General features: G+C 47.5%; 1 protein-coding gene across 1 annotated transcript; it reads left to right on the top strand.

The window, feature by feature from the left end:
* The first annotated feature begins 815 nt into the window (after positions 1-815).
* LOC123729658 (proline-rich extensin-like protein EPR1) lies at positions 816-2,980 on the top strand. The gene is made up of 3 exons (XM_045705319.1): positions 816-874; positions 1,009-1,572; positions 1,687-2,980. Exons 1-3 carry the CDS (start codon positions 816-818, stop codon positions 2,978-2,980), a joined length of 1,917 nt encoding a protein of 638 aa, XP_045561275.1.
* Positions 2,981-14,850: the final 11,870 nt, after the last annotated feature.

Genomic DNA, 14,850 nt, shown 5'->3' on the forward strand with positions numbered 1-14,850 from the left:
CCTTGACACTCTAGTAGCCAATGAGATAAGCTTTCCAGGGATATGCAGTTGACCTGGGTAGGACAAAGCAAGGTCTATAACCTTTTATGCGTAATGTGAACTATTGCTATCTGGCTCAGAGACGAGACGCATGGAACACATGTAAACAGATTTCATCACTTTCATTTCATCGCTTTAGAACAAAACTCAAGGGGAGAAAAAAAAAGTTTAAACTAAGACTATTGAACAGGAAGCTAAAAAGAAGACAGCTATGAATAAGTATATCGACATAGAAGCTTTAAAGTCGTAATCGGATCAGGGGAGCGATTTGGACAAGGATTTCAACACAGCCGATGAAGAATGCTTTCTAGACAGACTGGATCCACTTTTAGATCTGTAAATAAATTATTTTCAGGACATTATATAGCTCATTTACTAGATGTATTTCGTTTTTTATAAGTTTTCTGCTTTTTGTGCTTTGGATTTAGTTGACATAGGCCTATGTAACAAGTCATTTCAATGTTACGTCATTCCAAAGTAGTTATTGTCTCTGTTTCATATTAGTTCACTGTTTGCTGTTCTAAGTTTCATCCTTGTAACTTTGGAGAGGCCACTAAACTCTCATGGCCATTGTTTATTTGTGGTTCTCACCTCTATCTTTGTCTCCAAAGTGTTACTGTTTGCTTCACACCTTCTATGCGAGTCACTGTACCGGTAAAGTTTAGGCTTGGTGTTTTTACTTCACAGTAACGTCGTTTAGTAAATTTAGTAGATTTAGTCAACTGTAATTCTGTTTTACAACAATTTCATTCACCACAGAGTGGAGGATGCCGATGATGTGGATGATGATGTTTGGGAGCCACCCCTCCCCAGCAAGCGCCCCCCGCCGGTCAAGGTCTTCCCCCCCCACTGCTGTGTCAATCACCCCGTCTGATGGTTCTACATCCACAACTCAACAAAGACCCCACTCCTCTTCAACCACCCCACTGCAGGCCCTGGCACCACTCCTCTTCAACCACCCCACTGCAGGCCCTGCCACCACTCCTCTTCAACCACCCCCACTGTAGCTCCTGGCACCACTCCTCTTCAACCACCCACTGTAGCTCCTGGCACCACTCCTCTTCAACCACCCCCACTCCAGGCCTGGCACCACTCCTCTTCAACCACCCCACTGCAGGCCCTGCCACCACTCCTCTTCAACCACCCCCCACTGCAGGCCCTGGCACCACTCCTCTTCAACCACCCCACTGCAGGACCTGGCCACCACTCCTCTTCAACCATCCCCACTGCAGGACCTGGCCACCACTCCTCTTCAACCACCCCACTGCAGGACCTGGGCACCACTCCTCTTCAACCACCCCACTGTAGCTCCTGGCACCACTCCTCTTCAACCACCCCCACTGCAGGCCTGGCACCACTCCTCTTCAACCACCCCCACTGCAGGCCTGCCACCACTCCTCTTCAACCACCCCCCACTGCAGGCCCTGGCACCACTCCTCTTCAACCACCCCCACTGCAGGCCCTGGGCACCACTCCTCTTCAACCACCCCCACTGCAGGACCTGGGCACCACTCCTCTTCAACCACCCCCACTGTAGCTCCTGGCACCACTTCTCTTCAACCACCCCACTGCAGGCCTGGCACCACTCCTCTTCAACCACCCCACTGCAGGCCCTGCCACCACTCCTCTTCAACCACCCCACTGCAGGACCTGGGCACCACTCCTCTTCAACCACCCCCCACTGCAGGACCTGGCCACCACTCCTCTTCAACCACCCCCACTGCAGGACCTGGGCACCACTCCTCTTCAACCACCCCACTGCAGGACCTGGGCACCACTCCTCTTCAACCACCCCCACTGCAGGCCCTGGCACCACTCCTCTTCAACCACCCCACTGCAGGACCTGGGCACCACTCCTCTTCAACCACCCCCACTGCAGGCCTGGCACCACTCCTCTTCAACCACCCACACTGCAGGCCCTGGCACCACTCCTCTTCAACCACCCCACTGCAGGACCTGGGCACCACTCCTCTTCAACCACTCACACTGCAGGCCCTGCCACCACTCCTCTTCAACCACCCCACTGCAGGCCCTGGCACCACTCCTCTTCAACCACCCCCACTGCAGGACCTGGGCACCACTCCTCTTCAACCACCCCACTGCAGGCCCTGGCACCACTCCTCTTCAACCACCCACACTGCAGGACCTGGGCACCACTCCTCTTCAACCACCCCACTGCAGGCCTGGCACCACTCCTCTTCAACCACCCCACTGCAGGCCCTGGCACCACTCCTCTTCAACCACCCCACTGCAGGACCTGGGCACCACTCCTCTTCAACCACTCACACTGCAGGCCCTGCCACCACTCATCTTCAACCACCCCACTGCAGGACCTGGGCACCACTCCTCTTCAACCACCCCCACTGCAGGACCTGGGCACCACTCCTCTTCAACCACCCCACTGCAGGCCCTGGCACCACTCCTCTTCAACCACCCACACTGCAGGCCTGGCACCACTCCTCTTCAACCACCCCACTGCAGGACCTGGGCACCACTCCTCTTCAACCACCCCACTGCAGGACCTGGGCACCACTCCTCTTCAACCACCCCCACTGCAGGCCTGGCACCACTCCTCTTCAACCACCCCACTGCAGGCCCTGGCACCACTCCTCTTCAACCACCCACATTGCAGGCCTGGCACCACTCCTCTTCAACCACCCCACTGCAGGCCCTGGCACCACTCCTCTTCAATCACCCCCATTGCAGGCCTGGCACCACTCCTCTTCAACCACCCCCATTGCAGGCCCTGGCACCACTCCTCTTCAACCACCCCCACTGCAGGCCCTGGCACCACTCCTCTTCAACCACCCCCAATGCAGGCCTTGACCCCACTCCTCTTCAACCACCCCCACTGCAGGCCCTGGCACCACTCCCCTCTCTGCCAGTTCATCTGAAGGTGCAGTGCCAGGGAGGAGATCTAGGCCTCAACAGAGAAGAGTGAGGGAGAGGTAGAGAGAGAGAGGGAGAGGCAGAGGAAGAGGCAGAGGGAGAGGGAGAGGGAGAGGCATAGGGAGAGGCAGAGGCAGAGGGAGAGGCAGAGGCAGAGGGAGAGGGAGAGGGAGAGGGAGAGGGAGAGGGAGAGGCAGAGGCAGAGGGAGAGGCAGAGGCAGAGGGAGAGGGAGAGGGAGAGGGAGAGGGAGAGGCAGAGGGAGAGGGAGAGGGAGAGGGAGATTTAACTGAGGACAGGTGGCATACGGTCCATGAAGATGATGAGGCGCCAGAACAATTTAGGTTTAAACCCAAACGACCTGAAGGCCCATTGGTTAGTAATGAAACATACACCCCTTTACAGCTGTTTCAGCTCTACTTTACCACCTCTGTACCTGGAACACAAATGAGTAATTCCAACAAGTGTTGGAAGGGGACAAGAAGCTGCAGGAGGCAAAGGAAGATGTCCAGGAAACCTGTTACCATGGGTGACATGCCCCACTACATGTCCTTTGTGATTTACATGGGACTGGTAAAGGTATCAAGACTAGTTGACAACTGGATCAAGTCCCCACTCTATCGGTTCGAGTTGCCCACCTCCATCATGATTGAAAACTGATTCTTGGCCATCCACCATACTCTTCACATGAGTGACCCACAAAAGGATCTGGATAATGACCAGAAGAAGGGGACTGCAGGGTATGATTGTCTTGCTAGAGTCAAGCCCCTGTATCATGACATGGTGGAGGCATGCAAAACTTACTTCCAACCTGCACAAAATCTATCTATAGATGAGCGCATGGTTGCTTCAAAGGCTCGAATTGGCGTGAAGCAATATATAAAAAATTATCAGACCAAATGGGGCTACAAGCTCTTTGTGCTAGCCGATTCAGCCTCTGTGATCACACCCACTGGTAAGGGCCTTAGTTATGACTCTGCCATGCAGCTGATGGACTTCCCCTTACTTGGCAGTGGGTACAAGCTCTTTGTGGACAATTTTTATCATAGACCTCTTGAAAAACAAAATAGGGGCTTGTGGCACCATTTGTCCTAACAGAATTGGTTTCCCCAAGACCAAGGTAAACAACATGACAAAGACAGAGGAGAGGGGGATCATACGTTGGATCAGGACTAACAAGCTGCTTTTTGTGAAATGGAAGGACAATAGGGAAGTAACCATGCTCACCACACAGCATAAGGCATTCAATAACGCCCATGTCTCAAGGAGGGTGAAAAATGCCAATGGGCATGGGTGAGGAAGAATGTCCCTATTTCTGTTTCTGTGATGGACTACAAGGCCAGCATGGGGTGTGTCGACCTATCTGATGCTCTGATAGGCCACTACCAGGTCCTCCACAAGACCAGGAAGTGGTATAAGACTTTTTTTACAACTTTGTGTACATTGCTACAGTAAATGCTTTCATTCTCCACAAGCAGATGGACAAAGAAAAAGGTCAAACCGCCCCCTTCCAGTTGGCCTTCTTAGAGCAGCTGTTGTTGGAAATGGCTGAATTGGGGGCCAAAAGCAACCTCACAACCGTCATAAGACCCCCCCACTCAAGGTGAGCGCTACTATCCAACACACATGCCAATAGACAAAAAGAAGAACAGCAAGCATTGCACAAAACACAGGGTGGGTGCCAGATCTTCTGTCCGAAATGTCAGTTGGCTTTTTGTTTCCTGGCAGAGAGGGACTGCTTCAAAGACTATCATGACATGAACAAGCTATGGTGAAAGTGAAATCTAATCATCATCTACCCCTGGTTCACCCCAGACTTGACTGCCCTTGACCAGCACAAAAACATCCTGTGGCGTACTGCATTAGCATCGAATAGCCCCAAGGATATACAACTTTTCAGGGAAGTCAGGAACCAATATACACAGTCAGTTAGGAAAGCTAAGGCTAGCTTTTTCAAAATGAAATTTGCATCCTGTAGCACTAATTCCAAAAAGGTTTGGGACACTGTAAAGTCCATGGAGAATAAGAGCACCTCCTCCCAGCTGCCCACTGCACTGAGGCTAGGAAACACTGTCACCACCGATAAAGCTACAATAATCGATAATTTCAACAAGCATTTTTCTACAGCTGGCCATGCTTTCCACCTGGCTACCTGTACCCCGGCCAACAGCTCTGCACCCGCTGCAGAAATTTGCCCAAGAGCCCCCCCCCCGCTTCTCCTTCTGCCAAATCCAGACAGCTGATGAAAGAGCTGCAAAATCTGGATCCCTACAAATCAGCCGTGCTAGACAATCTGGACCCTCTCTTTGTAAAATTATCCATCGAAATTGTTGCAACCCCTATTACTAATCTGTTCAACCTCTCTTTCGTATCATCAAGGATCCCCAAAAATTGGAAAGCTGCCGTGGTCATCCCCCTCTTCAAACGGGGAGACACTCTAGACCCAAACTGTTATAGACCTATGTCCATCCTGCCTTGCCTTTCTAAAATCTTCGAAAGCCAAGTTAACAGATCACCGACCATTTCGAATCCCACCGTACCTTCTCCACTATGCAATCTGGTTTCCGAGCTGGTCGTGGATGCACCTCAGCCACGCTCAAGGTCCTAAACGACATCATAACCGCCATCGATAAAAGACAGTACTGTGCAGTCGTCTTCATCGACCTGGCCAAGGCTTTCGACTCTGTCAATCACCGGATTCTTATTGGAAATAGCTCAGCTTATTTATTTATTTTCTGCTTTTTTAGTGAAGGACACATGTGTAACTAAGTTTGTGTAAAACAAACATTTTTATATATTTTTTTAAATTGTATATCTGTTGCTTTTATATTGTTTTTGTAAACAGTTCATTTGTATGTGAGACCAATACATTGGATATGCCTAGGCTAAACGTTCAGGCACTTTGGAGAGGTTGAAAAAACACTTGGATATCCCCTGTATGTCCCCAGACACCACCACAATGTTTGAGAGAGGTTGGTGTTGTAGACATTTTGTTTTTAAATTGAACAATAACTTTTAGGCACATCCAGTGTGTAAAAACAGTGCAATTACCACATTCGGACACTTTGGAGAGGTTGAAAGGACACTTGAATGTACCCTGGATACCCCTTAACACCAGGGATAGGGGGCAGTATTTTCACAGCCGGATAAAAAACGTACCTGATTTAATCTGGTTATTACTCCTTCCCAGAAACTAGAATATGCATATAATAAAAAGCCTTTTTGAAATCGGACAATGTGGTTAGATTAACGAGAGTCTTGTCTTTAAAATGGTGTAAAATAGTCATATGTTTGAGAAATTGAAGTTATAGCATTTTTAAGGTTTTGTATTTCACGCCACGCTCTACCATTGGATATTGGTGAGGCGTTCCGCTAGCGGAACGTCTGTCCCTAACAGGATATAGTAGACATTGTGTTTCTATACTGAACAAATAGCATTTAGGGATTGCAAATATGTAATAGCACTGGAATTATCTAATTTACAGACATATGCCACTGGAGAGGTTTAGGGACACTTGGAAATGACCCGTGACCACACCTGACACCACTTACTAAAACATCTGCCCATTTCTAGTTGTTAGGTCTATCAATCCCATTTTTTTTCTGATATTGTTGACATGTTGTGGAAGCCATCTGATGTGTTTCCAGCTCTGGGAATCAATAAATCACTTATAGCTTGTCAATGAAAGATTACTTTCAAACTAAAAAAAACTGTTATTTTGTGTGTGCTTGATCTTGTTTATTCTGAACTATGTAACTCCTATCTATTTTCTGATCATTTCCTCATAATCTCCCAGATGTCTTCTTTCCAAATATACAAAGTTTTGGCATGTCAGAATCATGTAATTACACACTGATAGCAGTTACTTTTGGGTATGGCTATTTAAGCGGAAATCAACATTTTGCCATTACATCTAAGAGGTTATTAAAGAAGAATTTGTAAGCCTTTAAAGGATTTTTAAGCCTTGAGACAATTGAGACATGGATTGTGTATGTGTGCCATTCAGAGGGTGAATGGGCAAGACAAAAGATGTAAGTGCCTTTGAACGGGGTATGGCGGTTGGTGCCAGGTGTACCAGTTTGTGTCAAGAACTGCAACGCTGCTGGGTTTGACAAGCTCAACAGTTTCCAATCTGTATCAAGAATGGTCCATCACCCAAAGGATATCCAGCCAACTTGACACAACTGTGGGAAGCACTGGAGCCTGAAACATGCATGAGAGCATCAGCTGTTCCGGACGACTGTGTGATCACGCTCTCTATAGTCTATGTGAGTAAGACCTTTAAACAGGTCATTCACAAGGCCGCAGGGCCAGACGGATTACCAGGACATGCATATGAGCTGACCAACTGGCAAGTGTCTTCACTGACATTTTCAACATGTCCCTGGCTGAGTCTGTAATGTTTCATGTTTCAAGCAGACCACTATAGTCCCTGTGCCCAAGAACACCAAGGTAACCTGCCTAAATGACTACCGGCCCGTAGCACTCACGTCTGTAGCCATGAAGTGCTTTGAAAGGCTGGTCACAGCTCACATCAACACCATTATCCCAGACACCCTGGACCCACTCCAATTTGCATACCACCCCAACATATCCACAGATGATGCTATCTCTATTGCACTCCACACTGCCCTTTCACACCTGGACAAAACAAACACCTATGTGAGAATGCTGTTTATTGACTACAGCTCAGCGTTCAACACAATAGTGCCCTCAAAGCTCACCACTATGCTCAGGACCTTGGGACTAAACACCTCCCTCTGCATCTGCATCCTGGACTTCCTGACATGCCGCCCCCAGGTGGTGAGGGTAGGTAACACATCCGCCACACTGATCCTCAACACAAGGGCCCCTCAGGGGTGCGTGCTCAGTCCCCTCTTGTACTCCCTGTTCACTCATGACTGCATGGCCAGGCATGACTCCAACACCATCATTAAGTTTGCCGATGACACAACGGTGGTAGGCCTGATCACCGACAACGACGAGACAGCCTATAGGGAGGAGGTCAGAGACCTGGCCGTGTGGTGCCAGGACAACAACCTCTCCCTCAACATGATCAAGAAAAAGGAAATGATTGTGGACTACAGGAAAAGGAAGACCGAGCACGCCCCCATTCTCATCGGCGGGGCTGCAGAAGAGCAGGTTGGTTGCTTCAGGTTCCTTGGTGTCCACATCACCAACAAACTAACATGGTCCAAAGACACTAAGACAGTTGTGAAGAGGGCGTGACAATGCCTATTCCCTCTCAGGAGAATGAAAAGATTTGGCATGGGTTCTCAGATGCTCAAAATGTTATACAGTTGCACCATTGAGAGCATCCTTCTGACTGGTTGCATCACTGCCTGTTATGGCAACTGCTCGGCCTCCAACCACAAGGCACTACAGAGGGTAGTGCGTATGGCCCAGTACATCACTGGGGCCAAGCTACCTGCCATCCAGGACCTCTATACCAGGCGGTGTCAGAGGAAGGCCTTAAAAACTCCTACCCACCCTAGTCATAAACTGTTCTCTCTGCTACCGCATGGCAAGCGGTACTGGAGCGCCAAGTCTAGGTCCAAAATAATTCTTAACAGCTTTTACCCCCAAGCCATAAGACTCATAAACAGCTATTCAAATGGCTACGCAGACTATTTGCATTGCCCCCACCCTCTTTTACGCTGCTGCTATTCTCTGTTTATTATCTATGCATAGTCACTTTAACTCCACCGACATGTAAATATTACCTGAAATAGCTCGACTAAACGGTGCCCCCAAATAACATTGACTCTGTACTTGTACCCCCTGTATATAGCCTCGATATTGTTATTTTACTGCTGCCCTTTAATTATTTGTTACTTTTATTTTTTTAAATGTACTAATCAATTTTTTACTTAACACTTATTTTTCTTAAAACTGCATTGTTGGTTAAGGGCTTGTAAGTAAGCATTTCGCTGTTGTTGTTGTTCTAATGTGACAAATAAAGTGAGATTTTATTTGATTATATTTATCCTCTCTAGGGTATGCTACTCAACAGCCAGTGGAATCCCGTGGCGCAATATTCAAATACCTTAGAAATGCTATTACTTCAATTTCTCAAACATATGACTATTTTACACCATTTTAAAGACAAGACTCTCGTTAATCTAACCACACTGTCCGATTTCAAAAAGGCTTTACAACGAAAGCAAAACATTAGATTATGTCAGCAGAGTACCCAGCCAGAAATAATCAGACACCCATTTTTCAAGCTAGCATATAATGTCACATAAACCCAAACCACAGCTAAATGCAGCACTAACCTTTGATGATCTTCATCAGATGACACTCCTAGGACATTATGTTATACAATACATGCATGTTTTGTTCAATCAAGTTCATATTTATATCAAAAACCAGCTTTTTACATTAGCATGTGACGTTCAGAACTAGCATACCCACCGCAAACTTCCGGTGAATTTACTAAATTACTCACGATAAACGTTCACAAAAAACATAACAATTATTTTAAGAATTATAGATACAGAACTCCTTTATGCAATCGCTATGTCCGATTTTAAAATAGCTTTTCGGCAAAAGCACATTTTGCAATATTCTGAGTAGATAGCTCGCCATCACGGGCTAGCTATTTTGACACCCACCAAGTTTGGCCCTCACCAAACTTAGATTTACTATAAGAAAAATTGGATTACCTTTGCTGTTCTTTGTCAGAATGCACGCCCAGGACGTCTACTTCAATAACAAATGTTGGTTTGGTTCAAAATAATCCATAGTTATGTTCAAATATCCTCTGTTTTGTTCGTGCGTTCAAGACACTATCCGAAGGGTGACGAAGGGTGATGCGCCCGACGCGTTTCATGACAAAAAAATTCTAAATATTCCATTACTGTACTTCGAAGCATGTCAACCTCTGTTTAAAATCAATTTTTATGCGATTTTTCTCGTAAAAAAGAGATAATATTCCGACCGGGAAACCCTGTTTTTGTTCAAAGACGAAAAAATAAAAACATGGTGTCGGCTCGTGCACGCGCCCCCAGTCTCATTGTTCTCTGATTGACCACTATCCAAATGCGCTACTGTTTTTCAGCCATGGCCTGCAAAGTCATCATTCAACGTTTTGCCGCCTTCTGAGAGCCTATGGGAGCCGTAGGAAGTGTCACGTTACAGCAGAGATCCTCAGTTTTCAATAAAGAGAGTGTAGAAGGCCAAGAAATGGTCAGAGAGGGAACTTCCTGTAAGGAATCTTCGCAGGTTCACCGGACGTGCTACCTTGTCCTGGACCTGCTGTTTTCTACTTGCTCTCTCTCTCTCTCTCTACCCCACCTGCTGTCTCGACCTTTAAATGCTTGGCTATGAAAAGTCAACTGACATTTACTCCTGAGGTACTGACCTGTTGCACCCTCTACAACCACTGTGATTATTATTTGACCCTGCTGGTCATCTATGAACGTTTGAACATCTTGAAGAACTATCTGGCCTTAAATGGTCATGTATTCTTATAATCTCCACCCGGCACAGCCAGAAGAGGACTGGCCACCCCTCAGAGCCTGGATCCTCTCTAGGTTTCTTCCTAAGTTCCTGCCTTTCCCGGGAGTTTCCTAGCCACCGTGCTTCTACATCTGCATTGCTTGCTGTTTGGGGTTTTAGGCTGAGTTTCTGTATAACACTTTGTGACATCTGCTGATGTAAAAAGGGCTATATAAATACATTTGATTGATTGACTGAGATGCAGCCAAGTTAGTCAAACTATTGAGATGCAGCCAAGTTAGTCAAACTATTGAGATGCAGCCAAGTATCTCAGCTGTCCAATGCTGTGACGTCAACGTCCTGGCAGAGATATCCTATGGTCAACTTTGACTTCGACAAGATTCCATCTGGCAGGGTCATACTTGGAGTATTGTGTCATATGAAAATATAATATACTACGTGATATACTGTACAATCACAATGTAAGTCATACACTCTAGACACACTTCAGTAGCACCCTCCCTCTCCATGCCAGTGACTGTAGTAAGAGTGGTCAGAGCTACAGTGGCTAGCGTTCAGGAACCGTCACAGCTCTTGGAACTGGAATGTCTCAGTGGACAGAGCTGCATTCACACGTAGTCAGTCCCCTCACACTCACAGCTCTTGGAACTGGAATGTCTCAGTGGACAGAGCTGCATTCACACGCAGTCAGTCCCCTCACACTCACAGCTCTTGGAACTGGAATGTCTCAGTGGACAGAGCTGCATTCACACGTAGTCAGTCCCCTCACACTCACAGCTCTTGGAACTGGAATGTCTCAGTGGACAGAGCTGCATTCACACGCAGTCAGTCCCCTCACACTCACAGCTCTTGGAACTGGAATGTCTCAGTGGACAGAGCTGCATTCACACGTAGTCAGTCCCCTCACACTCACAGCTCTTGGAACTGGAATGTCTCAGTGGACAGAGCTGCATTCACACGCAGTCAGTCCCCTCACACTCACAGCTCTTGGAACTGGAATGTCTCAGTGGACAGAGCTGCATTCACACGTAGTCAGTCCCCTCACACTCACAGCTCTTGGAACTGGAATGTCTCAGTGGACAGAGCTGCATTCACACGCAGTCAGTCCCCTCACACTCACAGCTCTTGGAACTGGAATGTCTGAGTTCTGGAACTGGAATGCTGGTGGATTAGAGTGTCGGGTCTTGAAACACGGCCGTGGCGTGCGCTGACATTCTGTGCTGTATATATCACTGCCAGCATGTACACAGTATGTCAGACATGTCACCTTCAATGACACTGTGTCATCCACTGCTGTGATGTGGTCTGCTGGTGATCTCTTATGCCCTGGATAACCTGAGCTCTTCAAGGCACAGTGCACACCAGGCCTATTATCTACAATTTACAGTACCAGTCAAAAGTTTGGACACACCTACTCATTCCAGGGTTTTTCTTTATTTAATTTACATTGTAGAATAATAGTGAAGACATTAAAAGTATGAAATAACACATATGGAATCATGTAGTAACCAGAAAGTGTTAAACAAATCTAAATATATTTTATACTTGAGATTCTTCAAAGTAGCCACCCTTTGCATTGATGACAGTTTTGCACACTCTCAACTAGCTTCACCCGGAATGCTTTTCCAACAGTCTTGAAGGAGTTCCCACATATGCTGAGCACTTGTTGGCTGCTTTTCCTTCGCCCTGTGGTCCAACTCATCCCAAACCATCACAATTGGGTTGAGGTTGGGTGATTGTGGAGGCAAGGTCATCTGATGCAGCACTCCATCACTCTCCTTCTTGGTCAAATAGCCCTTACACAGCCCGGATATGTGTTGGGTCATTGTCCTGTTGAAAAAACAATGATAGTCCCACTTCTTCTTATTGGTGTCCTGTAGTGGGTATTTCTTTGCAGCAATTCGAGCATGAAGGCCTGATTCACACAGTCTCCTCTGAACAGTGGATGTTGAGATGTGCCTGTTACTTGAATGCTGTGAAGCATTTATTTGGCCTGAAATTTATGGGGCTGGTAACTCTATTGAACTTATCCTCTGCAGCAGAGGTAACTGTGTCTTCCTTTCCTGTGGCGGTCCTCATGAGAGTCAGTTTCATCATAGCACTTGATGGTTTTTGAGACTGCACTTGAAGAAACTTTTAAAGTTCTTGAAATGTTCCATATTGACTGACCTTCATGTCTTAAAGTAATGATGCACTGCCATTTCTCTTTGCTTATTTGAGCTGTTCTTGTCATATTATGGACTTTTGGTCTTTGGTCTTTTTGGTCTTTTACCAAATAGGGCTATCTTCTGTATACCCCCCTACCTTGTCACAACACAACAGATTGGCTCAAACGCATTAATAAGGAAAAAAATTCCACAAATGAACTTTTAACAAGGCACACCTGTTAATTGAAATGCATTTCAGGTGATTACCTCATGAAGCTGGTTGAGAGAATGCCAAGAGTGTGCAACGCTGTCATCAAGGCAAAGGATGGCTATCTTGAAGAATCTCAAATATAAAATATATTTTGATTTGTTTAACACTTTTTTCGTTACTACATGATTCCATGTGTGTTATTTCATAGTTTGGATGTCTTCACTATTACTCTACAATGTAAATTAAATAAAGAAAAACCCTGGAATGAGTAGGTGTGTCCAAACTTTTGACTGGTACTGTATATACAGCACTTCCACCCAGAGAACAGCAACCACTGATCAGCACTGATCACAAAAATAAATGTAATCACCAGTTTTTCTGTGGCCAAGGTGATCAAGTGGCGTGTGACCTAAATGGCTACCTATTCCCATAGGGCTGTTAAAGAAAAACCCTTGAATGAGTAGTTATCCAAAATTTTGACTGGTATTGTATAATGCATTACCTTTTACCAGGGCCCAAAAGTAGTGCACTATTTTGGGAATATGGTGAAAAGTCTCATTATTCTAACAAAACATTTGAACAATATAAAATACATACATGCACGTAACGTTCCTTCTTCTACTGTCACGTCCTGACCAGTGAAAAGGGTCATTTGCCATAGTAGAATGGTCAGGGCGTGGCAGGGGGGTTGTTTTGTGTGTTTTGGGGTTGGTTTGTTTCTAGGGGAATTGGTTCTAGTTTTCTGTTTCTATGTTTAATTTTCCATGTGTGGCCAAGTATGGTTTCCAATCAGAGGCAGGTGTCTTTCGTTGTCTCTGATTGGAAGCCATACTTAGGCAGCCTGTTTTCCTTTGGGTTTTGTGGGTGGTTGTTTTCCATTTAGTTATTATACCTGACGGAACTGTTGGTCATTTTTGTTATTTTGTAAGTGTTACTCATTAAAATATTCAGAATGAGCACTATCCACGCTGCGCCTTGGTCTCTTCAATACGACGCCTGTGACAGAACTACCCACCAAAGAGAACCAAGCAGCGTGGGAGGAGGAGCAGGACCGAGCACTATGGCTTGGAGTCATGGACCTGGGAGGAAATCCTGCATGGGGCAGGACCGTGGACAAGGCCGGGAGAGTATCGCTGTCCGTCGGAGGAGATAGAGGCAGCGAAGGCGGAACGGCGATACTGCGAGGAACGGCTGGGGCGGCAAGAGGAGGCTGAGAGGCAGCCCCCCAAAACAATTTGGGGGGGGCATACGGGTAGTTTGGCTAGGTCAGGGGGAGCCCTGACCTAACTTCCCGGGCGTATAGGAGAGAGCCGTGGAGCAAACCGAAGCCAAGAAAGGAGTAAAGCGCTGAGTTCGACGTGAGATTCCGGGAAATGGTGCTGGCAGAAAGGGCACTGCGGAGCGGGCGTGCAGAGGGGCGAGAAATGCATTACGGGGTAATGCGCACTATCTCGCCCATCCACACGCACAGTCCAATGCGGTGGGGCTCCGCAGCGTTTTCGGTCGAGAATTGGCCGGCAGCCAGGAAGAAGTGCGCCGGCTCAACGCATCTGGCCGCCAGTGCGTCTCCTTGGCCCAGTTTATCCTGCGCCTGCTCTACGCACGGCAGCCCTCATTCCCCAGCACAGCCCAGTTCGCCCTGTGCCAGCGCTCCGCCCGTGCTGGGCTACAGTGACCATCCAGCCAGGACGGGGTGTGCCAGCCCTGAGCTCCAGACCTCCGGTGCGCCTCCACGGCCCAGTGTGCCCTGTGCCTGCTCTGCGCACCCAGTCGCCTGTGCGTCTCCCCAGTCTGGTGAGACCGGTTCCAGCTCCCCGTAGGAAGCCTCCAGTAATGATCAACGGTCCGAAGCCTCCAGCGATAATCCATGGCATGAAGCCTCCAGTGATGATCCATGGCCCGGAGCCTGTAGGATTAATCCATGGCACGAAGCCTCCAGTGATGATCCATGGCCCGGAGCCTGTAGGGATGATCCATGGCACGAAGCCTCCAGTGATGATCCATGGCCCGGAGCCTGTAGGGATGATCCATGGCACAAAGCCTCCAGTGATGATCCATGGCACGGAACCTACGGCGAGGCTCTCCAGTCCGGAGCCTCCAG

Source organism: Salmo salar, chromosome ssa22 (assembly GCF_905237065.1).
Source record: "Salmo salar chromosome ssa22, Ssal_v3.1, whole genome shotgun sequence".
Classification (NCBI taxonomy): Eukaryota; Metazoa; Chordata; class Actinopteri; order Salmoniformes; family Salmonidae; genus Salmo; species Salmo salar.